Here is a 27,143-nt window from a genome sequence, read left to right as displayed (position 1 = left end):
GTAATTTGGACCATTTTCGTTTTTATACCCAGTGTAAAAAACAGCTGGCAAGTTTTAAAAATTTAAAATTAAAAATGGAAATATAAAGTTTAGTTCAGAGTATCTTGTTTTGTATTAAATGCTGTATACATACCAATTAATATCAAATAACATCAAATAACACAACTAGAATGTATTAATAATAATTTTACCTTAATTTTTAACCAGTTGTTTTTGTCTCAGGAGGAAAATAACACAACTTTGAACTCAAACTGCTTATGTGAGAAATATCAAATACAAATACAAAACTTTAAGTATTATTTTATGAAGGGTTTCTCTACTTTCACTCAAGTACAGAGGTTTTTTACCTCTGTCTACCAAAGTTCAGTATAAGCCACTGATAAAACAAATTAAACATTCCTGACATTTAGTTGATTCAAAAATATTATTTTGCCATTTAGTATTCATATTCATGGTTTGGGTTATATTAAGAGCTCTGATTATTTAATTGTTGCTCACTTTCTTGAAGTGATAGTTCTTCAATGTTGTGCCAACCATCCCTATAACATGTTCCAACCAACTCCATGTTGGGGCTGGTTGGCACAAGTGCCCAACATGCATTAAGTCATGAAAGCTTTAATTCCGGGAGATATTTTCTGACAGTGAAATTGTCTGTTTTTAGCTTAGATATTTAATTTATATTTAAAGGTAGTTAACATAATGTATGGGATATTCCAGGGATATTTGGCAGAGAATGCTAACTGCCAGTCAACCCCTTTAAATGCTCTCCCCTACATGTTTATGAATTAATATTATTATTATCTGGGTAAATCAAATTTGACCTGATAACAGAGTAAGAATGTGCTGTGCCCAGACTTTCTAAGATCATTGTTTCGAAACCTGTACAACTGTACAAATGTAGGTCTGTGTTGAGGCTTCTAAACAGTACAGCATTCACCTCATAAAGGAATAACCAGTACAGTTTTTATGAAGACCCAAATAGTTAATTTAAACCAAATATTCTGCCCACAGAATGCAGATGTAACTTATGTACTTATACATGCAGATCAGAGCAACTCTAAGTGACAGGAATTGAAGAATGGAATGGAGACATAGTGCCATTGTAACCTAAATGATATTGATCTCCAAGTACCAAAAACTTATCATATATGACATTATTGATCCTATCCACCGATTTTTCAAACATTCTGCATAATTAAACCATTTAGATGTAAACAAAGCTATGCAGAATGCCTTAAATTTCCTCATTTTAGAGAAACTTACAGAGTCAGAATTTTTCACAGTGGTGATGATGGGAACCAGATGCCTGGATTAATAAATTAATGTCTCTAAAAGTTAATACACAAAAAGGTTACAAATACCACGCCTGACACCTCCGATATTGTTTTATTATAGTTTTGAGTAAGGCTGTAACTACACCAAGGTCTGGACCTCGATAGTTTCAGCAGAGTTTTTTCATGTATCGCCATTCATGAGACTCATTAGCCACGTTTACATGCAGCCTAATTATCCATTAATAATCTGACTAATAGCTCAATGGGAATAGAATACGTCCATGTAAACACCTCAATCGGAATAGACTAGTATGATTGAGACCATTCAGAATACAGGTTCTATCTGATTGAATGAGGTGGGTAATCCTGTAAATAATCAGTTAAATAGAAGAATAATATCCATGTAAACGCCTGTATCTGATTACATTCCCTATCGGAAAGTTTAAGTCCGTTCTGATCATGTTCGTCATGTCATAGTGAAATTTTATACCGTTCAGCATGGCGGAGCAGAAACTGGTCTGCAGAGGAGACGAAGTTTATGCTCTGATCTTTAAAAGACGGCGGTGGGACGGACGTCCAGCTTATGTGTCTCAGAACACGACGTCTTCCTCTCGGCCTTCTTTAATAAGGACATGTGAAGGACGTTTTCCTGAGTCTGACATTGTTTTAAAGCAATTAAAAACACAAGCGCTGCTCACTGCTGCTCGTCTCACTCTGACTGGACTCACGTGATGCTCGTTGTCATGGTAACGTCTACACTAAGCGGTTCTCTACACATGTGCATCATTTTGGATCGGATTACTTGTAGTGAGCATGTAAACATGTAGTGCACATGAGATTTTAATCAGATTGTTGAGTAGAGTGAGAATTTAAACACCTCAGTCTTCATCTATAATCGGAATGTATTTAATAAGATTGGCAAAAATCTTTGCATGTGAACACAGCCAATGTAGAAAGAGCACAGTTGTTGCTAATGTGGTAGTTTCCTACTCAGGGGCGAAGCCACAGATATCACAGGCCTACCAAATCAGAAATAAGAATTAAGAATTGAAGAATGAAAGTTGTATGTTTCCTCTTCATAGCATACCAACAGCATGAGGAAGTTTGGTGTTAGCTTGCTAATTGATGGCATGTAACATAATTATGAAACCATCATGCGTTAGGCTGTATTGCTGTATTGCGTAACTGTACATACCTTCCTGTTTGATGGGGTTTAGTAGAGACAGATTTTTATAACGTACACTTGCTGAGCACTTCATTAGATACCTTGTTTCTACACTCACTGTCCGTTTTATCAGTTCCACTGACCGGATAGTTTCACTCTGTAGTTCTGCAGTTACAGACTGTAGTTCATCTGTTTCTCTGTGTACTCTGTTACTCTTTTCTTCAATGGTCAGGACCCCCACAGAGCAGGTACTATTTGGGTGGTGGGTCATTCTCAGCACTGCAGTAACACTGATGTGGTGGTGGTGTGTTAGTGTGTGTTGCGTAAATTTTTAAACACTATTTTCCCATCATTATCATTCCATATAAACACACTAATGTAGGTTCATCGGTGGTTTTCGATAGTAAATAAAATGTCTATATTTGTGTTGTAGTCATGGTGACCCCTGGTTCCTTTCACCACCACTGTAAAGAAATCTGAACCATTTCACACCAAACCACTCTGAAACACTCTGTTTACAGTCTCAATGATTGAATGGCATTACCTTTAAAAAACACAGTTTATTGTTTTTACGATGTGTTTTAATAAAGCATTAGATAACATGATGTCGTCTCAGTGTCACAGCAAGGCTCAGACATTGGCTGCTATTCACAAAGCAAGAGATCTCAGAGATAAGAGCCCATCAGCAGTTTCATACAAATGCTGATTGTCATCTGTGACACTGAGAGAATTCAGTTCATTATTATGCAGGTATGACTTTCTTATGAAACCTAATTATACCCTTAGATGCATATCATTATGGACTTCCTTGTAAAAAAATAGCCCTACATCTGGTGACCAGGATGAACCTTGTAAGGAGTGGCACTTCCACATAAATTTTCATGAGGTGAATCTTCACAAAAGAATGTCTCCTCACCAAACAAAACACATACCTGAATGTAAAGTCCCAAATAGCTCATTATATATGGGTAACCACCCACTATATATTTTTGATTCGCTGCGTTGCCTTGTCACTTTGACACAGCGCAAGCATGCATGACAAGGAGAGGCAGAAGGAGCTCAGGTAGGCTTCTGTTTCAGTCTTTGCTTGTGTTGATTTTGCCATAACTTGTTTAATGATGATCAAAAGCCACATCTTGCTTTGTCAGTTAGAAGTTATGCAATTTTTAAAAAATCTATTTGTTTATTAGGTAATGTAGAACAGTGTTGTGAATTGTATATTTCATAAATATAATCATAAATTAAACAGGAATTCTTTTTTTTCTAAATGTTTATAAATAGTTATTGAGATGTAAACAATGTAAACAATATAATTCAGAGTGGTTTGGTGTGAAATGGTTCAGATTTCTTTACAGTGGTGGTGATAGGAACCAGGGGTCACCATGACTACAACACAAATATAGACATTTTATTTGCTATGAAAACCACCAGTGAACCTAAACTTCTCTTCTGAGTGTTTATATGTAAAGTTGATGATGGTAAATCTGGAAAAAAAAGTTTTTTAAGAACTAGTTTCTCCGAATGATCCTTCACAAAGAATGGAGTTTTATCATAAAAACAATGTTATCAGGCAATGTATTCATAACCATTTTATGTAATAGCTTTCTGTAAGGGAGCTTTTAGAGGTGGACATCTGGTTCCTATCACCTCCACTGTGAACAATTCTGACTGTAAGTTTCTCTGGAACGGAGCATTTCACACAAAACCACTCTGAACGACTCTGTTTGCATTGTTGCCTTTTAATGATGCAGAAATCTTGAAAACATTTGGTGGATTTCTCACTTAAACATAGATGTGGCTAGACTACAGTTTAAAACGGTTAAGAACTCCGTGTGGTGTCTTGTAGGCTCAGGCAAGCCTGGGATGCTGCTAAGGAGGTGCCCATCATTCAGGATGAGCAGAAAGTTCGGAAGCGCTTGAGTATCATCCAGTTCGTCACCTGTACCTTTGTAGGAATCTTAGTATTTGCACTGGCCTTCTTCAGCAAAGTGAGTCTTTAAGCATGTTTATGATAATGCTGACCACATGTTAAAGTCACCGATCAGTGATAACATTATGTCCACCTCCTTGTTTCTACACTCAGGACCCCCACAGAGCAGGTCAAATTTGGGTGGTGGGTCATTCTCAGCACTGCAGTAACACTGACGTGGTGATAGTGTGTTGGTGTGTGTTGTGCTGGTACGAGTGGATCAGACACAGCAGTGCTGCTGGAGTTTTTAAAACACTGTGTCCACTCACTGTCCACTCTATTAGACACTCCTACCTCGTCAGTCCACCTTGTGATGTGAAGTCAGAGGCGATAGCTCATCTGCTGCTGCACAGTTTGTGTTGGTCATCCTCCAGTACTTCATCTGTGGTCGCAGGACACTGCCCACAGGACGCTGTTGGCTGGATATTTTTGGTTCTCAGTCCAGCAGCACTGCTGTGTCTGATCCACTCGTACCAGCGCAACACACACTAACCCACCACCACCACATCAGTGTCACTGCAGTGCTGAGAATGATCCACCACCCAAATAGTACCTGCTCTGTGGTGGTCCTGACCACTGAAGAACAGGGTAACAAAGTATGCAGAGAAACAGATGGACTACAGTCTGTAATTGTAGAACTACTGAGTGAACCTTTATGGTCAGTGGAGCTGATAAAGTGGACAGTGAGTATAGAAACAAGGAGGTGATTTTAATGTTATGGCTCACTGTAGTATATGCATTGCTTAAAGGACTATACCAATGGTAATATGTATCTATTTATCATTTCTCATCTCTCTGATTATAGACATCTCTATTGTTACTAATAAGCCTCTCCAACAAAGCCTCAAAAACCATAAACAACAAACCATATGCCCTGCTTTTCATCGGGTGCCTTTTAATTGCTCCAAGTGTTTTAACACTGATGAAGAGCGTATGGAAGATTACGTTTAAGGACTCAAAAACGCCATCGAAACAAACTCTCATATGGGTGAGTAGCAAATTCAATCACTTTATGTTTTTTAATGTTATATGACAGATTGTTATACATCAATTTTTTCAGCAGGAGTGAGTTATTTTAAGATGTAACTTTTTTTACAGCTTAGAGACTTTCTGATTATAGTAATGATCTCTAATGTAATATAAAAGATTGCACTGTTTGTGGCTCCCAAATTGGTGCACCCATCTAAGAGCTGGTCCTATTGCTGGGAGACCGTCAGTTACATCCCAGTGATCCCGCAGCCAACCATGGCTGGGAGACCAAAAGAGCATAATTAGCCTCGCTCCGTCTAGATTAGTAGCACGGTCAACGCTTTCCTCCCGTTAATGAAAGGAAATCCAGTTTTTCAAGGATAAATAATATACTGCATCTATTTATGCATAATATAATCTAATATATCTATTTATGTATGGATTTTTTCAAATCATTCACCTTGAGTGGTGATTTTCACATTGTCACAATTGTAATACAAAGCATTATGGATATTAATTCCATGCAATCATTTTCAAATCATTTGTAACGCTGTTTATCACTCCGGGCACATTGCTTTATTTTATTTTTACAGCTTCTTATTATTTAATATGATTATTTATATCATTATCGCTGCTTTTGAAAAAGAAACTTGCATCTCCACAATGCTAACTTTGCAGGAGAAGGAAAAAACATACTTTACTTTTAATGTAAGTCAATGGAACCAGATGTTTTTCCAAGTCATTTTGTGCCATTTATTTTGGTCCATTCAGCATGAAATTTACACAAAATGTAAAGGATAATAAACATTTTTTAATTATGTCAGAACCTGCAAAATGATAAAAATGGAGATAGAAGGTTTTGTTCTGACAGCAGTGATACATTTGTGTGAAGTTGCACAGAACTAGCACATTAGAATCATGTACTACGCATACACACCCATCACACTCGGGACTCTGCAGTAAACATTGACCACTAACATTCATTTATACCACCTCCTGCTCAGTTGCACAGCGTTATGTTGCTCTTTCACTTTGCACATTTTGCACATTGCACTTTACTTCCAACAATGCCATGTGTACATTGCACATTTCATATCTTCATTGTGTTTATAGTGTATATTTCATAGATGGATATTTTGTTGGATATATTTTCTGTGATATTGTTCTTCTATTTGACTACTGTTCTTATTACCTTATTGCTTTATGTGAGCGGGCAGTTATCCAAGCATTTTACTGTTGGTTGTTCCGGGTATGACTATGTATGTAACAAATAAAACTTTGAAACTTGTTACACACTTATATGCCACTATACTGATTTTTTATTTTTGGCATCAATGCCAAACTTGGGTAACTACTGAGTGAAACTGGCAATGATTACATAGTCTCAGTGGCCTGTTTGGCAAGTGGTCCATTTTTTCAGTTTCTAATTACTTATCCCTGTGTCTGACCTTCTCTCTGCAGGTTGTCTTGGTGGAATCTTTGGTTGCTCTGGGCTCAGCTGTCCTCACCCTGGTCTGCATGCCGAATTTCGACATTCTGACTAACGTGATGCTTCTGAGCGGCATTGCCACATCATCAGCTGTCCTGCAGGTGATTGCAAATATGGTTGCGCATGGAAGGAGGCAATTTATAGGAACCTCTTCGCTCTCTGTAGTCCTCCTGATCGCCGGCTTCACCTTCTTCGCCGTAAACTACCTTAGAGAGGGGAGCAGAAGGCAGGAGATGGCTCTGTTTGTGGGACTGGCAATAGGAAGCACTTTCCTGGTCTCTCTGAGCTGGTGGGAGAACTACGCCATGCTTTTCCAGATTACCTTCTTCAAGAACACCATCCGGGACATCAAAAGGTCACGGAATCTGGTCGGCATCGTGTCCAGTGTGGTGCGAATTGCCGTGATCTCCAGCGTCCTGGGAGCATACGTGAAACTCTCAGGACAAGAATGGTCATCAGTCCTGTCGATCAGTTCATCCACCAAGATTGTCGTCCTCAGCCTCTTCGCAATCCAGGTCCTGTCGTCAGCCCTGTGCCGCTGGGTGGCTGTGTTGGCCTGCAAAATGCACGCAGTCCGTCGCAGTTTCGTCCTTCCACTGATCTTTGTATCTCCGGCTGCCCTGGCTGCCTTCACTCTGGCCGTCTGGATACCCTATCTGCAGTTTAATGATGGTGATCCTTCCAATGGCACATTTGCCAAATACTGTAGCGTCTTTGTTCATGTCAAAGGATCAGGGCTAGGCATCATGAGGCAGATGGTGACAGATTTGACCCTCAGAGTCTGCGGCCAGACTGTCTACTCGGAGGGATCGGTGGTAGGCTACGCTCTGCTGGGCAGCTCCTTGGTCAGCTGGTGGGTTGGACTGGTGCTCTGCACACTCTACATCTGGTTCCTGGGCACGAATCGCATTGAGAGGACAAAAGATCTGTTTGTGCGCAGCCTGTACGAGGCAGCGTTCATTGACCAGTCTATGCTGCTCAACACCAGGTTTGAGGTGGTGCACCAACTAAGGCATAACAGGTACTGTATTTAGGCCGCGTTCACATTACTAGGTTGAAGTGGAACAAATCAGATTTTTTGCCCTAATGTGATTCAGATCTGATCTCTTCAAATCCAACCTGAGGCACTTTCATATGTGGTCCTAGATCGGACACTATCTAGTATGTGAGCAAAAAATTGGATTTGGCTTGTAATATGAATGTAGCCTTAGATATGGGTGAAGCTGAATTATATTATATTTTAATATATATAATATATTTTAACTTGAATATGTATCGCGTTTAACCCAAATGTACAAAAATCAAAGCAGAAACCTAGAAAGAGAAGCTCTGAAAGTTGCTCAGTCATGGAATTATAGGTGATGATTAATTGCCAAATATATAATATATAATATAAACAGACCTACTGTTCTGAAATACTTTGGGCATGTAAATGATGTGGCCGTGGATCTTTGTCATATCTGTATATTGATGTTCTTAATTATGTATCGCACTTTGGTAAAATGTTTTAAATGTGCTTTATAAATAAATTTGCTGACATTATTTATTTATGGCCTTGTCTTTTCAACAGTAAAGAGAAGGAGAAGATGACCATCTACCTCTGCGCAACCATGTGGCATGAGACCTATGACGAAATGATGAAGATGATCATCTCGATGTTCCGGTAATAATAACACAGGGGAGATTGTTGTTGTGTTCAAAACACAAAGAACCAGAGGTCAGAGGTTTTCTTTGTCTTCCAGGCTGGATAAATTTAGACCGAAGAAAAACCAATTCAGTGATGTTGCCTTCGAGTCTCATATCTACTTCGACGATGCCTTCAAGCAAAAAGATGGCGAGCGGCACGTAAACGAGTATGCAGAGACTCTGGCGGAGGTCATCAGAGAGGTTTATATGTAAGTGCTCAGGACATTATGTAGATGTCTTAAAGTGTACAACCAAATGGTTCCGTCAAAGAATAGGTTGGTTTGAAATGCTTGGTTATAGATAAACCTGATTTGGATTTCTGTGCAGTGGTGATGAGATCATGAGATCAGGATATCTGTAACACAAATATGGTCTTTTTATTTATCATCCAGAACCACCAGTGAACCCAGTGAGGCCCAAACCTGTAAAAACTCTAATCTCAAAACTATCATAAAGCAATCAGGCAACATGTTTATGACCAATTTCATCTATCCATTTTGGTGGTGGTATCACAACTTGATACAATACTTCATAGAAAACGATTTGCAAATAAAAGCAAGTGAAATGCAAATAAAAGCAAGTAAAATGCAAATTAAAGCAAGTGAAATGTAAATTAAAGTAGGTAAATTGCAGTGTTATACCTGGTGTTAGCTTATTTAAAATTTAAATTTAAATGAAGAACTGAAAGTATGTAAAGTTGCAGGGCAGCTCTTGAGCAGTAAACAGTGCTGCATGTGCTACCTGTAACAGTTTTACTTTGTGTCCACAGCATATTCAGTGACGAGGGCAAAGGCAGTTTCAGGGAGAGAAAACCTCTCCCTGAGCAGAAGCTCATCCAGACGCCGTACGGCTGTCGCCTGCAGTACACGCTTCCCCATGGGAACACGCTGATTGTTCATTTTAAGGATAAGCACCGAATTCGCCACAAAAAGAGATGGTCTCAGGTGAGCTCATGTAGTTGTCTTCGCCAACACTGAACACTAGGGGCAGTACAGTCACTCCTCCTGGAACACTAAAGATCCTAAAGACCTACAGTACTGTGAGAAAAGTCTGAGACCACTCAGGTGAGACCACCTACGAGTGTTAGGTCACCAGGAGCAGGGCTGCGTACTGTTGCTAGCAAAAATCTTCTTGATTATAGATGTTTCTGATGATGTGTTTTGAAGGTGGGTGGAAACTTTTAAAACTAAAGCTGTTTTGGGGTGGATTTTAATTTTTTTTTTCCACTAGCTATCAGTTCCAAAAGGAAAAGTCAGCTAGCTGACATTACTGTTACCAGCTGAAAGCTAATGTTAGCAAGCGATCTAGATACCTTCACTCAGTATGGCTTGTTTTCCGTGAAAGGGTAAAACATTGCTGAACAACAACATTAAAGTGATACAAAATCGTGAATTGAGCCGATGAGGCTGAGGGATGTGAAGATGAGCTACAGAATACTGCATAACACACCACACAGTTTTAAAGCCCCTTTAAGTCTTTTTTTTGTCATGATATTTCCTTATAGGCATTTGATTTACACTCTGGTTTTCCCCCTACAGATTATGTACCTGTACTACCTCCTGGGTTGGAGACTGAATAGGCCACACTTTCAGATGAATGAGGAAGGGGAGGAGGAATTGGCGAGCATTGAAGAGCGCCTGAGGGTACGGGCAGCTTTACTTCAGGAAATCGGTGCACAGTGCACATCATTGCATAAATCACTTTCATAAGCCTGAACTTTGTGACTGATTGTGCTAGATCTTTATGTTTTCTGTCCAGAAAGCCAAAGAGAACACCTACATTCTGGCACTAGATGGCGACACTGATTTCCAGCCTTCTGCTGTCATGCTCCTGGTGGACCGACTCAGGATGTACCCGGAGGTGGGCGCCGCCTGTGGCAGGATTCACCCCACTGGCACTGGTAAGAAACATACTGTGTTAAGCATGAGCAACCATATAAACTGTTTAAGACTGTACAAAGGTCTCATGCCACACTTGCTACTTTAAGCTGCACTTAATGCCGACACAGGCATTCAATTATAATTGAACAGCCTGTAGTCTCCATAGAAAAGCGTTGCCAGCTGGATGCTCTGGAGCAGCCACACACGAAGGTCAGAGCTGGTTTATAAGGAGCCTGGTCTCTTCCTATTTCCCCCGTTATATCAAAAACAGGACTGCTAAACAGCAGAGGGCGCCCGCGAGGGAGTCCTCAATGAATGGTTGTGAATGGAGCCAAACAGCTAAAAGTGAAATGTTAAAATAGTATCTAATCATTTGCCCAGAACTTTCCTTTAATTTCCTTTAAACACACCGGTTTGTTTCCTTTTTTCTACATGAAATGTATTTCAGGCAGCAGGATGCTAACATTACTGCTACTGTGCTGATTGGTGGGCAAGTGGTGCAGCTCATTGGCTGTTCAGGTTCACCGACATCATGCACGTACATGTACGCTGTTTTAAACTCCTTTAACTTTAAGAGTTTAAAAGCTCTTAAAAATATAACAGTGGTGTTAAAATGTTTTATGCTGTTCTGTATTCAGGAAATGAATGCAGTCTTTTACAATAAAAATGTTGAAGCATTTATAAACTATGATTTTGTTCAAATAATATATTAACCCATTCATTTTGGACTTGCTCAGGAGTGCCCTCTAGTGTTTGAGAAACCTGGAAGACATTACAGAGTGGTAATTCTCCCCTCTACAAGATCTCTGCCTAAGGTCACAATGCTCAATGCCAAGCGTGACCTAGAGGGGCATAAAGCCCCCCAGCTTTAGGCTGGGATGAGCTGGAGTAACCCAGAACTGACCATCCAACATCAGTACCTGACCTCACTAATACTCCATCAAATCCTCACAGCAATGCAGCAATGTTCTCCTATATCTAAGCCTTCTCAGAAGAGCTGTTACGGCAGCAAAAGAGGCATAAAGTTAGCTTAACCCTTAGCAGATATCATCTCGAGGCAGCCCAGTCTTTGTAGCTGCCGTCCGGTACCTGGTTCAGCTAATCAGTCCTTTGTTAAATTAAATCAGGTGTGCTGGATGGAATTTAACAAATCCATGCAATGGCTGGAATGCATTGAGTAGAAGGGGAAGCAAAGCTGTTCTTCTGACTACCTAAGTTCTTTATACTGACTGTGCTTGGTGTAGTGTAGTGGACAATGCCGCTGCCATCCACAGAGCAGACTGGGGATAGATTGGCCACACAATGCTATACCAATAAGAGTCCTTGGGCAAGACTCCCAAAGCCCCCATCTGTAACGTGACGACACTGTGCGTCACTCTGGATAAGTGTGCATAAATACACAGTCGAGTCATATTATTATGACCCCCAGCTAATATCCAGAGTAACCGCCGTGTGCAGCACGGACAGCAGCTAGACGGGCTGGGTGTGACTCAATAAGGTCCTGGTAGGTTGTCACATGGAGCCATGCTGACTACAGTGTATCCCACAGCTGCTGGAGGGGGCGTGGGGGAGGATCCGTAGACGATCGAGGTGGTCCCACAGATGCTCAACTTGGTTCTCTGGGGAATTAGGGGGCCAGGGTAGTACTCTGAAGTCTTGGTCATGCTCTTCCAACCAATGTCGGACATTTTTAACCATGTGACGTGTCGCATTATCTTGCTGGAAGATCCCATCTGCCCCAGGGAAGACGATCAACATGTATGGGTGTACTTGATCTGCAAGGATGGATTCAGAGTCCCTTCCACATGGATGAGTGGGCCCAGAGAATACCACAAAAACATTCCCCAGACCAGAACGCTGCCACACCACCTTGTGGACATGAAGTGGTCATTATAATGTGACTCGACTGTGTATAAATGTAATACTTGTTTTACTCGTGCTGCAGGGCCGATGGTGTGGTATCAGAAGTTCGAGTATGCTGTCGGTCACTGGCTCCAGAAGACGGCGGAGCACGTGTTCGGGTGTGTGCTGTGCAGTCCCGGCTGCTTCAGCCTGTTCCGGGCTGCAGCGCTCATGGATGACAACGTGATGAAGAGATACACAACCAAACCGTCTGAGGCTGCACACTACGTACAGTATGACCAGGGTAAGCATGGAAGCTTACCTACGTAAACCTTTTGAGCATGTAGCACTGGTGCTGGAAGGTCTACAAGTCTTGTAGCCCAAATTGCAGAATTGTAGCACCGAATTACAAACTACATAATTAATCTATAAAGCAGTGAATGAATGGTGTATCATTATAACTGTGAAAAAAAATAGGAGCAGCAAGTAAAATTGTTCAATTTATGAAATGTACAAAGCTCATTTTCTTCACAACAATTCAGAATTCCACAAGGGGGTGCTCAAGTAACATTTTTAGAATAAAATATTTGAATGGAGATAAATTTGTACACCATACATAAAGTTGTTGACTTTACCATTATTTACAAAATTATAGATATTTTCATTATGGTTATCATTATTAACAGCACATAAAATGACTTTGTATCACTGCATATATAATTGAGTGTAATTTTATTATTATAATAGTGCACACTGATTATTAATTAATTATCCTTATACAAGTTACCAATAATATTTATTGGTATTTTATCATTTTTATGGGTATTTTATTTAGTATCTCATTCAGTGGCAAATTTAAGAAGGCTAACATAATTTTTGCTTAAAACACACCCCTGAATCTTACATCCAAAGATATTATGCTGTTTTCGTGCAATATTTAAGTTTAATTACATTATTAAACAAGCAATTAGTAAGTACTTAAAAATTACATTTACGTTTGATTTACATTGAGTATCAACAGGTTTGAGTTTGTACGTCCAATGTTTTTTGTTTTTCTGGTCTGAAAAACAACAAAAATGTGGCAAAAATGTAAAGGATGCATAACTTTTCATCCTGTTAAAATCATAGTTCAATATCTCCTCTTATACTGAGTGCGGTCAACTGTAAATTTAGCTTTTGACACAGTTGTGCTGTGAGTGATTATTATACGATTATAAAATGCTTTTGTTAACTGACCCTCTGAGGGAGCCTGTTTGTTCGTTTGCACGCTGACTGTTCACTCTGTGAAGGTGAGGACCGCTGGCTGTGCACGCTGCTCCTGCAGCAGGGCTGGAGAGTGGAGTACAACGCGGCGTCGGACTCCTACACCAACGCTCCTCAGGAGTTCAAGGAGTTCTACAACCAGAGACGCCGCTGGGGTCCCTCTACCATGGCCAACACTCTGGATCTCCTGTCCAGTGGCGGCCTGACTGCCGAGAAGAACAAGTCCATATCCAGACTCTACATGCTGTACCAGACCATCACCATGGCTGCCTCCATTCTGGGCCCGGCTACGGTCTGCCTCATGATTGCAGGTGAGAATACTGGACTTTCTGTCATTCGGAAGCCGTAAGTGATGGAGATGGATCTGTTAGAGCGGCAGTCTGTGCTTTATTTCTTCAACAGGCACAACCTCAGACTCGTCCTCGTTTTTATCATGAACTGATATTGTCTTTAACAGCCTGAAATCTGTTCATTTTAACATTTTCACCTTTTTCAGTGTTTGTAGTGCTCTGCCATGAGAATTCGCAACTTTTCAGGCATAGAGAAAAAATCACGTTACACGACTGAAACTCCTTGGCCTGATATTATGTTGGCTTTACTTTAACTAGCTGGCCTTATAAGATATTATTAATTAAAAACTAATTTTTGACATGCACATGCACCAAAACACCCGCACAAATGCTCGAACCATTACATTAGGTGGTTGGTAAGTGCGGCACCAAACCGTCACTTGCCATATTTATGGTTGCTTTATTCAGTAATAACTTAGACACCGTAGACTGAAAAACTGTGACCAGAAGATATTTTATTATGATGTTTTCTTCAACATTTCATAATAAACGATAAGCAAGATATTGGCTGACACTTTACTTGGAGAGCCCACTGTAGATGCTTTGTTAATGCTTCTGATTAGATTCTTTACCCTCACCCTAACTCTGGTCCTACACCTAGCCCTGGGACTAATCCTGACCCTAATACTGTTCACAATTGACTGAGTCTCAGCAGATGTTTTCTTAATAACAGTAACATTCATTTTGTGAAATGTACAGAATTAATTTTCTCCACAATAACTCAGGGGGCGCTCAAGTAGCATTTTTGTGCAGTATTTAAAGAGCTCCAGAAAATATGTATATGTATACCACACATAAATACACAGCGTTAATTTCTCCCAGCACATTCAACAATATTGTTGCTTTGACTTCACTGTTATTCAAAAATTATTATTAATGATTATTATTAAGTGAATAAATGACTCATTTAGTGATTTAATATTACTAAATAGATAATTGAGTATCATTTTATATATAGCAGAATTATGTTATTATATAGCAGAATACATTGATAATTTATTCATTATTATTATTATTATTATTATTAGTGGTAGTATTTTATCTTATTCAGTGGCAAATTTAAGAAAGCTAATATCACTTTTGCTCAAAACAGACCCCTTAATCCAGCATCTGGAGACGTTATGTTGATTTGCTATTTAAATTTAATATCATAATTAAAAACTTAGTTATGTGTAGATTTACATTCACACTTGATTAACATTCAGTTTCAACAGGTTGATTCTGCACTTTTTCCATTTGTTTCAAAAATTTTTTTAAATAATTTGAACATCTGTAGATAACCTGTTACAGATTGTCCAATTATATGCTGTAATTTTCTTTTTTTAGTCATTTCTTGATAAGTAATCTGCCTCGAGATCCAATCACCTCTCAAATCTGAGGCATTTAACATATTAATTATATTACATATACTATATTCAGCTTTATGTTATACATGTGTGTCGGTCATTTTGGAATCACCTACGGCTCTGTTCTCCATTTTTTTCCAACCTTTCTTCATTGTTTACAGCTTCTTACAAAAAATGCACAAAACTGGACTCAAAGTCATGAAAACATTGATTCCAAATTGTTGAATGGAAATAGAAATAAAGGTATATTTACAATGTTATGACCAACGTGTGGCCTAAAGCTTAGTTGACGCTTTTGACATGACAAGTTTGTCAAATGAGGAACCACAAAAGCAGTCTGCAGTGGTGAATGCGGTCCCGGCTCTTCAAACATACATGAAAACATAGATATGGACAAAGAACATGTTGCAGAGTTTATCCAAAGTTGTAGACTTTTGCAATAATAACATTCATTTCCACAGATGAGAAAATCTTGGAAGTGTGTATAAGCACTAAGCACAAGGGCCGCAAACCGGCTTTGGATAATATACAAAAAGCTAACTAACCAGATTATCTGAAATATTTATAATATATAAATCTAATGTATATGCAAATTTGTAATGTGCTTGTTGATACAATGTCTTTTGTCTTGTTTATTTTTTATAGGAAGCTTTAAATTCGTCCTGAAGATAGATGCCAATTTCGCCCTTGTGCTGGCCATTGTTCCTCCTGTTATCTACATGATCATCTGCTTCTACCTGGGCCACACGAAATCGGACACACAAATCACCATCGCCGCCATCATGAGCGTTATCTACGCTTTTCTGATGACTGCAACTCTGCTGTCTATTATAGGTGGGTTTTTGTTGTGAACTAGTGTAATACTGTAACAGCGTTCATGCTGTTTGTATGTTGTGTGATGTAATGGTGCGTTTGGATTGGAGTAATCGTGCACATCCTCGGCCTCCTAGGTGTAAATGTGTTAAAGCAGTAGTTCATATAGTTTTTAATGGAATATTTTAGACCCTGGACCAAAGTAGGACACTGTTTTTCACTGTAAGCTTAAATGCATCTGCAGTACATAAAATCCAAATGTAGATATCAAAACATTTAAACACATTTGACTGAATTAATAGCAATTATGAACTGAAGTGGCTTATTATCTTTAAAAACAAGAGATGAAGAGAGGACTTTAGCACGGTCCCCGCTCTCAGTAACCACGTACCACTTTTTATTACATCATCTCTCCACTGATTGGGGGTGGCCAGTGCCACCTTGCCATGAAGCCACTCTTCTGACCACCGGAGTGAAATAAAGTGAAACGGTCAGCTATCATCCAAGAATCTGTCACCACAGAAAAATTCTACCACTTTGTATGAACAGTTTTATGGTGAAAAGGGTTCTTTAGTAAAGAAAATGGTTCTATGGAGGATCATGAACACTCAAAGAACACTTTTATATGTATAATTAAAGGGTTCTTTGCTATAGATATAGGAAAATTGTGATATAGAAGGTTGTATATAGCACCCAAAAGGGTTCTTCGATTGTTACAGACATGACATCGTAAGAATAAAAGAATCCTTTTTGGTGCTATATAGAACCCTTTTCAAAAAGGTTCTATATAGAACCATGAAAAAAACACATTCTCCATCAATCTGAAAAACGCTTTCACGACGCAAAGCACCTTTTAATCACTCAAAGCGTTCTTTGGGTGTTCATAGTTCTATATAAAATCACTGTCTTTATCAAAGAACCCTTGAAGAACCATCTTTTTTAAGCGTGTTGACTATACGATGGTAAGATGAGGTTACAACAAAAATTCATACTAACATTTACTATCATATAGTCATAACTGTCATTTATCATGTTATTTAACCCCTTAAAATCCCAGGCTTATTACATACTAAGGCTTATTATAACTACAGACACGTCAGTGCAAACTGGCTGAGCTGTTCTCAGGTTATAGAAGTGTGTAATAAAACTTCCGGCCCACCCGTGGACCCTGACCATTAGAGGGGTTAAATACTCTTTACAGCTGAGTGTTTGATGATGCAGGCTAGATTTCATCAGAAGCGAATACGCACATGATTAAGCCTATTATTAAAAAACAGGTTGAAATTCGTTGCTAACTGGTACGTTGCCATGGTGGCCATGAAGTTAGGTTGAAAATTAATAATCATAACAAACCACAGTGGCTTTAAAAGTTGCTACATGGCATTCACTGCAGCAAGTTATTTAAAAAATAAATAATTAACAAGCATTAATGGTGTTCTCTTGTTTAATGTGTAGGTTTATTTTTTAATTTAGATGATAATTATAGTATAAGAAGTTTTCACCTAAACATGTAACAATGTCCTGGATACAGTTACAAGAATTCTGTATTCCAAATCCCAACCCCGGTGAAGCGTCACTAATAACATAAAACTTGCCCAAGTTTATCACTAGAATTTATGACTTGGATTGCAGCTTCCTTACGGTAAAAAAAATTGTGAGTGATAATAAAAACATAATAAACCTGACTTACGCAGCACCTCACATCCACTTAAAGCGTGGCTTTAACCCTTGTGTGGTGTTGATGTGTTTGTAACTCAGTGGTCTGCTGGACCCACCACATTATTGTTTTTCTAAATGAATACAGCCATAACAATTTCTGTAAAAGTATCACAAGTGGCCAGCGTAGGGTTCTCCTTTAGCAGCTGTAGCCAGTCAGCAGCCTGTCCATGTTCCACCCTAACACACATACACATATACAAACACACACACACACACACACACACACACACTAACAGCAGGCCATGTAGGAGGAGAACAGAGTGAAGGACACAGCACCTCCACACTTTTATTCCTCGCGGGTTCACCCAACACCACATGTGTAATATAAATGTGTGGGGGGTGAACAGAGTGAAGACACTGAAAATGGGTTAGTTTATATGTTCTTCACAGAAGATGAGCAAAGACCAACGAATCTGAGGTTGAAATAATAATAAATCACATCATTTTTTATTTTGGTAAACATTGAAAATGGGTCCCACAGACCCCAACACCACTCAAGGGTTAAGTGCTTCACATGGAGAAAAAACAGGAAATAATTCTCAAAAGAATAAAATAACTATAAACATAAATAATTGATAACTGTACAGTAAGTGAAACAAAGAACTTAAGCTCAGAAGATAAACTTTTAAAAATAGAAAATACAGTAAATAATTATTTATAAAGTGTCCAGTAATACAGTAAATATAAAAACTAGACTAAAGCTGTGGAGCATGTTCATGTACTAGTTCACTAAAATCTAATTTACACAGTTTCCCGCTTACCTTAGATGCAGTCGTTCAACCAAGATGGGCAGTCCTGCAGCCCAAAATCCGTTTGCTGAAGAAAAAAGGAAACGTTTCTAGGGAAATACAGTGAAATACATCCTTCTACTTTTCAAAATTAAAGGAAAGTTCTGGGCGAGTGATTAGAAACTATCTTCATGTTTTGTTTTTAATTGTTTATCTACTATTTTGATATAATGAGGGAAATAGGAAGAGGCCAGATTCCTCATAAACCAGCTCTGGTATTGACAAGAAGTTAAAGAATATAGTTGTTTATCTGTGTTTGTTCAGGGGACATGGTGAATCAGGACACCTTTGTGACACCAAGTGGCTTGTTTTTCATCGGCATCACGGCCATGTACGTCTTCACCGCTCTTCTTCATCCTCACGAGTTCCACCTCATCATCTACGGCTTCCTCTACGTCATCTGCATTCCCAGCGGCTACCTCCTGCTGATCATCTACTCCATGGTCAACATGAACAACGTGTCCTGGGGCACTCGGGAGTCCGGCGCTCAGGCCGCCGCGGCGCCCGCCAAGACGAACCAGAAGAACGTCAAGTGCCAGAAGCTGCTGAAGGTCTGCGGCTACAGCCTGGAGATTCAGGTCAGCGAAGAAGTGAAGGTGGTGAGCACTGTACCTCTGAACAACGTCTCGCAGGTCACAGGTGGAAGTGCCCCTGAAGCAGCTACTGAAGTGCCCACCCAGCAGGAAGAAAAGTACATTTCTATAGCTAACCTGTTTTTCCATATCTTTTCTGCTGCAATGCTATGGTTTAAGAGAAAGGTTCTAATGTATACCGTCTTGCTTTTTCAGAGGAACACCTGTCATTACGAACTGTGAGTATCTCTCTCTCTCTCTCTCTCTCTCTCTCTCTCTTTTGGCTTAAACTCTTTGGTTTAATGCATTTAATAAGGACAGACATTCCACAAATGAACACTTAGTAATTATGGATGACAATATTGTAGTTGAACTTTTTCTAACCCCAAGGATGATTATTTCTGGCCAAACATATAACTGTAGTATAAATATATAAGTATGTTTTTATGTAAAGAAGAATTCCACTGATTTTTTTTCCAAAATCTGTGCATAATTCAGTATTTGACTTGTAAATATAGTTATCTGTGATTTCCTTTTACAGTGGTGGTGATAGGAACCAGAGGTCCCAGCGTCCATAATGCAAATATATCAATTTATATACATTAAACCAAAACCACCAGTAAACCTACGTGTGCCTTCCGAGTGTTTATTTACACTGTTAATGATGATAAAATAGTTGTAAATCTCAAAAATACCTTTTTTTCTGGTACTATTTTCTGTTATAACACCCTGCATCTACCCCTCCACCAAAAATACGCTTTAGGCCAAAATCTTCTCTCAAATACAGTGTTTTGGGCGTCAGGCAGCCTTTTCATAACCATCACATGTAATGACTTTCTGTGAGGGAGCTTTTAGAGGTGGACGTCTGGTTCCTGTCACCACCACTGTGAACGGTTCAAACTCTAGTTTCTCTAGAACAGAGAGTTTCACACCAAATCACTCTGTTTACATCTCAACCACTTAATTATGCAGAAATTTGTAGAATTGCTCTTTAAACATGTATAACAACCAATTTTTAAAATAAATGTTCTTCAATAGGCTTCATCACACAGCTGAAGGAAAGCTCTGGTGAACTGCCCCTCAAGGAGGACTGTCTTAATGAGGTGGGTTTTTTAAATATGCATGCATATTAGTTATCTGATGAGGGACAACATACTGTCGAGAGTTAAAGGCTGCCTTCTGGTGTAACAACACCAGTCTAACTAGCAGTATAAGTTTTCCGAGTGTAGGAAGATCTACATGGGGGAATATTGCGTTGCAGTGCATGCTGGGGACTGCAGTGCAGCGTGTTGTGAAATAGATTAATATTAATAGAAAATTTAAACACTTTTGCTGGCCGGATAGGATTGTTTCATGGGCCTGATCTGCCCCGCGGGCCTTGTGTTTGACAGCTGTAGAATAACAGAATTTGTTTTGAAACATGAATGGCTTGCGAATAAAGTACCATTTTCTTTGCCATTTTAGGAGGAAGAACAGTTTTGGGAGGACCTGATTAAGCAGTACCTGAAACCTCTAGAGAGTGACAAAGCAAAGGAGGAGAAAATAAAAGTCGAACTGAAAGACCTGCGCAACAAGGTTAGTGTGTGTTAACAATCAGTTAATAAAAACAGGTCTGCGTTTAGACAGCGTAGATTCCTTTGGCTGTTCAGATCCCACATGCAATACAATGGAAAATGCTAATTAAACGTGCACCAGCGTAACTGCGTATGTCTCATTTTCAGACAACATTTGTGTTCTTCATCTGTAACGCCTTGTGGCTCGTTGCAACCTTCTTCCTGCAAGCCATTGGCAGCTCGGTGAGCATTAACATCCCGAAAGTCTTGATCAATGGAACCGTTGATAAGAACGGGAGGATCTTCATTGATCCCATTGGCCTGATGTTCCTCATTGGCTTTGCAACCCTTCTGGTCGTCCAGTTTTTTGCTATGCTGTGGCACAGGTACCTGAAACATGACTGAACAGGTTTTGAATCATGTTCAACATTATTAAAGACTTGTATATTGTGTCGTTAAGTACTAAACTGACTTGATTTGTGTATTTTTTTCTTTCCAGAATCCAAACTTTGATCCACTTCATTGCTTATAATGGGACTGAGGCTGTCGCTAACAGGAGAGCAATGAGACAAAGTCAGGAAATTCCTCTAGATATAAATGTAATGAATCTCCTTTATTTTCACTGTTAGCCTAAGTTGAATTTCAGTACTGTGACATTTAGTGAATGTTTGGTGACAATTTCTGTTCGTTTTTTCAGAACTTTCTGTAGAAAAATCATGGATTGACTGAAAGCTGCTAAGTGGATGTCCCAGAGGAGGAAAAACGTGACGGGGAACGTCTCTACGATGCGGCAAACCTGACATTTATTGTATTAATCACTAAATAGCTCTGAATAAATTAAGATAGAAAGGATTGTTACCAGTGTTTCACAACAGACACATAACTTCATGGATATGTAGTGTCTGTGCTATTGCACTTTTCTGTTCAGCATTGTTTACTGTTGTTTTTTCCTTCATGTCTGTCTTTATTTATTAATATTATTATTGTTAAAACTTTTCGTTCTTTATATCAATATATGAAGTCATCATTCTTTGAAACTACCCTGAATATAAACACTATTAAAGTTTCAAAATGTGCCTTTAACTGCCTGGTTCCTGTTTTTTAATTAATTGTTTTTGTGATGTCACAAAAATCCACACATTTACAAACATCTGCGCATTAAGCCAGAATAGCAGTTTGAAGTTATTAGGAGTGTTTCAGTCTGGGCTGTTTTTTGAACAAGGCGCAGTACAGGTCAGCCAATCCGACCTGAGCTCATTTGCATATATCAGTCTTAAAGGCACAGTAACAACAGTCATTGTTTTATTGTGAAGTCACAAAAACCCACACATTCACAGACATTTCCTGTTAACCTCTGAGGTTGTGCATCATTTGGTAGTGCTTTAAAATACGACTACCCTTATAAAATGTTAATGAATGGTTTAAAATGAGTTTAATGGTTTTTAATGAGGTCTTAAAGACCTTAAAAGCATTAATAAGCATTTACAACACATAAATAAAAAGGGCAACAGTGACCTGTTGTTTGCCTAATAGTGAACCCACGTTCATTCACACTATGAAAGCCCAGATTTTGATGTTTACTGGTCTTACTTTGTCTTCTTCATCAGTCAGCATCAAAACTATCAGCTTTATCACATTCATGTCCATCAACTCAACTCATTATACCTGCTTATTGCTGATTGATTGAGTGTTTATGACCTAATTAATAACCATCAACAAAATAATTTTGAACCATTCATTAACCTTTATAAAGGTTGTCTTATTTTAGAGTGGTCCACGTCGTTTTGTAGTTGACGTCATACCAAAATAAGAAACTCCAGCTCTCCAGCTAATTTTTCTACAAGAAAAATTAATTGCATTTTATCTGTTATGCATGAAAAAATGCCCCAGAACCAGTAAGTTTTGTCCTGTGTAAATGTCCCCCTGAGTCTCTGGATCATTTTAATTTAGAGGTTTTTAAGTAGTTGAACAGGGTTCGACTCCCCTTTCAGGAAATCTTTTTCCAGGACAATTCCTACAACTTCCATAACACCTCAGCACTTTAAAATTCCAGGACCTTCAATCAGTGGCTTCATTTTTTGCTAAATTAAGTCGATGGGTAGAAGGTCAACCACTACCCTTTGTAACTCAGTTCCAAGGGACTAGGGGTAAGAAGTGGGATTGGGTCTAAGTGGAAATGACCAACTTAAGTCTGTAAGTGAAGCATGGAGCAGTCCAAATTATATTGTCATATTTTATTGTTTATCTGTCTATGTAAATTATTATTGTGTATTTTGTAACAAGCCTCTGCTGGTAAACAGGAAGAAGACTCTTATGGCTCATCCTGCACGTGGCCGTATCACAGGTGAAGTGAACTGAATTGCTCATACTACCCTTTAGACTTTGCTAATATAAAAGGCTATTCGTGTATGTAATAAAAGACTGTGACCATGTTAGCCTCATTTACAGCATGTAGTCTCTCTCTCTCTCTCTCTCTCTCTAACTAAAAAAACAACAAACTGAAAAAAAGTCTTTCTTGGAATTATGTTTCCTTCCGTGTTTGAGAGAAAGAACGCTTAAAACTAAAACACTGATTTCAACTACATGTTGCTAATCAATCTTGCTAATCCACCACACCCAATAATATGACTTTGATCATGCAGTCACACACTGGTCTCAAAAACTGAAACAAGTGGACAGTGATATGGAAACTTAAGCTCGTTATGAAATTGAAACTTTTTTTAATTGATAATAATAATATGCCACACTGGGGGCGAAGCCATGCAGATTGGTCACAGGCCTACCTGAAAGAATATTTATTACAGCAATTTTTGTATTACTTGCAATGCTCTTTTACTAAAAAGGCTGAAATGGGCTTTGTGAAAATGTCAAAGCAAATGTCTATTGTTACATCAGTGAATCGAGTCATCAAAGGTAAGACATAAATGGACCATGAACCTCTTTCATGCCGATTTTATCTGTACGCTTTAGCCTTTGGTTATTAAGTTTAGATTTTTGGTTTTGCTGTGTTGTTTTTCCTTGTCTTTGTACATCTCAGCAGCCTTATTTTAACAATCTGTTTGCCCAATGAAATTTTTCATCTACGGGACAGCTTTTATGCCACTTGAGAAATATAATACAGGTCTAAGAAAGTTTGCAGCAGCTCCAGTATGTTTAGATGTAAGGCACCAAAGTAATTCATATATATATATATATATATATATATATATATATATATATATATATATATACATTATTATACATTTTTGAGTTTCTATAGCAAAATGAGCCATCAAGCGAACTATAAAAGAGCTTGGACTTTTTTCCTCTTTAAAGTTAATACATTATCTCTTAAAGATGCTCTTCTTAATGGTTCTTTATGTCACCTTAAGAAGCAAACCTTTCTATAACCTCCCTTTAAAAAGTTTGTTTTTAACAGGTTTCTAACTTGTAGTATTTGGTGAGTTTAGAGTCGTACAATTTTGTTCTTTATGTTGTGACACCTGATGGTTTACAAAGACAGGATTTAGTGTAAGGATTTGCATAATAGACCAGGGGCTGTATTACAGAAAAGTCTGCTTCAGTTAAGACTGAAGTTAGGACAGAAGCTATTACAGAACAACAGTTCCCAAGTCCAAAATCTTATCTTATTTCCAGATAAGAAAACAGTATTACAGAAACATCCTAAGTTGCCAAAATATCCTAAATATTTTCTTAACTTTAAGATGAACCCCAGAGGTGTCTTAACTTCTGCTTTAACTGTCTGTTCCTATTGTTTTATACAGTGTCAGGCAGCACGGTTCACTATAACCAGTATAATGACGTTACATTAATCTACACTGAAAACGCTGCTTTGACTCATATGTTTTTTTTTCTTACAGTGTTTTAAAAATCAAAAATCTCAGACGCTGCATACTCGATCTCCACCGTCCCTCTGATTACCTTCGTGTGTTAATGTTGATGATGAAATATTACAGTGATGGTGGTGAATAATGAGGAGACGGAGCTGAACGTGTGTCTGTTTATTAGGAGGAATAACGTTAGTTCGCTCGGCTAAAGTGTTTGGGAAATGGAGACTGAAACTGTGGAGCGGCAACGCTCTGATAAACAGCACATAGCGCTGACACAATATTCTCAACTCGCGTTTTAGTATTGTTTGACCTTTTTACATCAGTAATGGTAGCTAACATTAGCTGTCTGGCTAAGTAACTTGTTTACGTGTTTACAGCTGTGCACATATGGTCGGTTGCTCGGTAACAGACACGACAGTCGGTTGTCGACTTTAATCAAGTAAGTTAAGATTTCCTAACTTGAGATTAGAAGCTGTAAGATAAGACAAGATTCTTTAATGAAGATCAGATTTGCTTCTGTAATATGAAATTGTGAAAAATCTTATCTTGACCTGTCAGATCTTAAGTTAGGACAAAAAGATTTTTGGGGCCGCTGTAATACGACCTCAGACTCCTACCTCTTTAGATGGGAAAAGACCTTTAACTCTCATGTTTCGAAAACAGGTTTGAAATCACTGGTAAAATCTGACAAAAACAGCCTAAATAGTTTGTAGCATTTTTTTCAGCTTGTTCTGGCTGCTGTGCATGCACATATCTCCACAAAGAGGAGGAACTTTTCCCACTTATGGCTTTATCAGCAAGCTAATTGGTTCATATACTGTTTTGCAAGCTTTTCCATTCTTTATTCATCCAGCAAACTGGTCTCCTCCTCCTTTATAATGTCTCTGGTAGAGTCCAGTAAAGTTGCTTAGGGCTCAGTGCAGAGCAATCTTAAAGTAATGATTAAACGAAAGATCAAATAGACACAATCAACCCCTTACCCCACCTTAATGTATTCAGTCAGACAAAAAGTGGTCATTGTCCAAAGCTGCAAAGCCGATGTAATAGAAGCCTAAGTAACCCCAAAGATTCTCCCTTAACTAAAACTAAAGAAGACAACACCAAGCATGTCTTCATCAGTCGATTAAGTGTGGGGTAAAATGATTTTTCCTTCTACCATTTCTTGCCACTGAACTCCACATGTGTAGCACATCTTTTTACTCTTTTCTTTCAGGTGCAGGATGGTCAGGTGTTCGCTGCTATTCCTGAACTTCATAAAGCCCCTATATTTACTCTCCAACCAGTGTCAGGTGAGTCCATTCGACACTACTCACCTTTAAAGCAAAGGTTCAGCCAAAAATCTAATTTACATAATTAACAAACAGTACAGTACTGTGCATCATCAGAGATGTAGCCAAGGGGTGGCTGGAGGTGGTCAGTGCCACCCTAGAATGAAGCATGGCTTCCCTTCTAGCCAAATGAGACCATAAGTGAGACAGTCAGCCATCAATCCACATGGAAAAAATATATATGGACATGTATTTTTATATATTTGAAACACATTTCAAATACACTGAAATACATTCCAAACACTAGAATGTGTTTCAGAGTAAACTGCAGTGTTAACCAAATATATTTCAAAATACGTTTATATTTATTTACGCATACAAATGTACCAAACCAAAATAAAACTATGTTCACATTACAAGCCTCGTTGCTCAAATCCAATTTTTTGCTCACATCCGATCTTTCTAAACGATGGTTCACACTTGTTTAGGTAAGTGATTCAAATCTGTCATTAATGTGACGAACCGGCGTCCTGAAACGACCCTCATGAGCTCATCCTACTCAGTAACGTCACGTGAATGAATCACCTGCATCATCAGCACAAACTAACAAGCAGAACGAGCTTCGCTGAGAAGATAATTAACTCTGATCAGCTCTCAGCTTCATTATTAGAGCGAGACGGAGGTCTGAGCATCACATTAAGGTCGCACGGCCACGAATCGGATACATATCTGATCTAGTACCACATATGAAAATGACTCAGATTGGATTTGAAATGATCAGATTTGCGTGTCCACACAGCCCTGAAAACATCAGATCCGAGACACATTAGGGCAAAAAAATCGGATTTGTGCCACTTCAGCCTGGTAATGTGAACGTGGCCTAAATGTGTGTGAAATGTATCGATTAACTGAATCGAGGTATTGTTACTCTGTGAAAATGCAGTATGACTGATACAGTCATACTGCATCATACAAAACAAAAGTCAGTACCATCCATTCAGTTATGTATACACTCATGTATGTTTAATCATATTTCTTAGCTTTGTTAAAATGACATACAATTAAAAAAAATAACAAATAGAAATAAATGCATTTCAAAAATGTATATATATATTTTTTCATGCATTGCAACCATACATTTTATAAACATGTTTGAAATATATATTTTTTCCATATGGGAAAGCATCAGTAATGCCTATGGTGAAATCTGCCATCAGGGTAGCCAGTCAGTTATGAGAGTTATACCTCTTGTAGAGTCCAATGACACTGTATTGTGTGGTGTTCAGGTCTGTGGGATTCATTTTCAATGTTTACCAAAAGACAAAATTATGTGATATATTATTATTTCAACCTCAGATTCTTTGGCC

The 27,143-nt window shown here is 38.6% G+C and overlaps 2 protein-coding genes across 2 annotated transcripts; both read left to right on the top strand.

The window, feature by feature from the left end:
• The first annotated feature begins 3,464 nt into the window (after positions 1-3,464).
• Positions 3,465-7,466, top strand: LOC118816841. The gene is made up of 5 exons (XM_036583434.1): positions 3,465-3,502; positions 4,286-4,427; positions 5,214-5,396; positions 6,839-7,381; positions 7,440-7,466. The coding sequence occupies exons 1-5, from the start codon at positions 3,471-3,473 to the stop codon at positions 7,464-7,466; spliced, it is 927 nt and encodes a 308-aa protein (XP_036439327.1). The 5' UTR covers positions 3,465-3,470.
• A 9-nt stretch (positions 7,467-7,475) lies between these two features.
• Positions 7,476-21,566, top strand: LOC118816908 (chitin synthase chs-2-like). The gene is made up of 16 exons (XM_036583512.1): positions 7,476-7,887; positions 8,437-8,529; positions 8,609-8,761; positions 9,322-9,496; positions 10,091-10,195; positions 10,311-10,452; positions 12,378-12,578; positions 13,564-13,848; positions 15,879-16,067; positions 18,818-19,244; positions 19,342-19,364; positions 20,164-20,228; positions 20,590-20,700; positions 20,847-21,064; positions 21,178-21,277; positions 21,376-21,566. Exons 1-16 carry the CDS (start codon positions 7,613-7,615, stop codon positions 21,385-21,387), a joined length of 2,574 nt encoding a protein of 857 aa, XP_036439405.1. The 5' UTR covers positions 7,476-7,612; the 3' UTR covers positions 21,388-21,566.
• The last annotated feature ends 5,577 nt before the right edge of the window (positions 21,567-27,143 follow it).

The sequence above is a fragment of the Colossoma macropomum genome, unplaced genomic scaffold, assembly GCF_904425465.1.
Source record: "Colossoma macropomum unplaced genomic scaffold, Colossoma_macropomum, whole genome shotgun sequence".
NCBI lineage: Eukaryota > Metazoa > Chordata > Actinopteri > Characiformes > Serrasalmidae > Colossoma > Colossoma macropomum.
The sequence above is the reverse complement of the archived record's forward strand: the minus strand, read 5'-3'. Positions and strand labels throughout refer to the sequence as shown.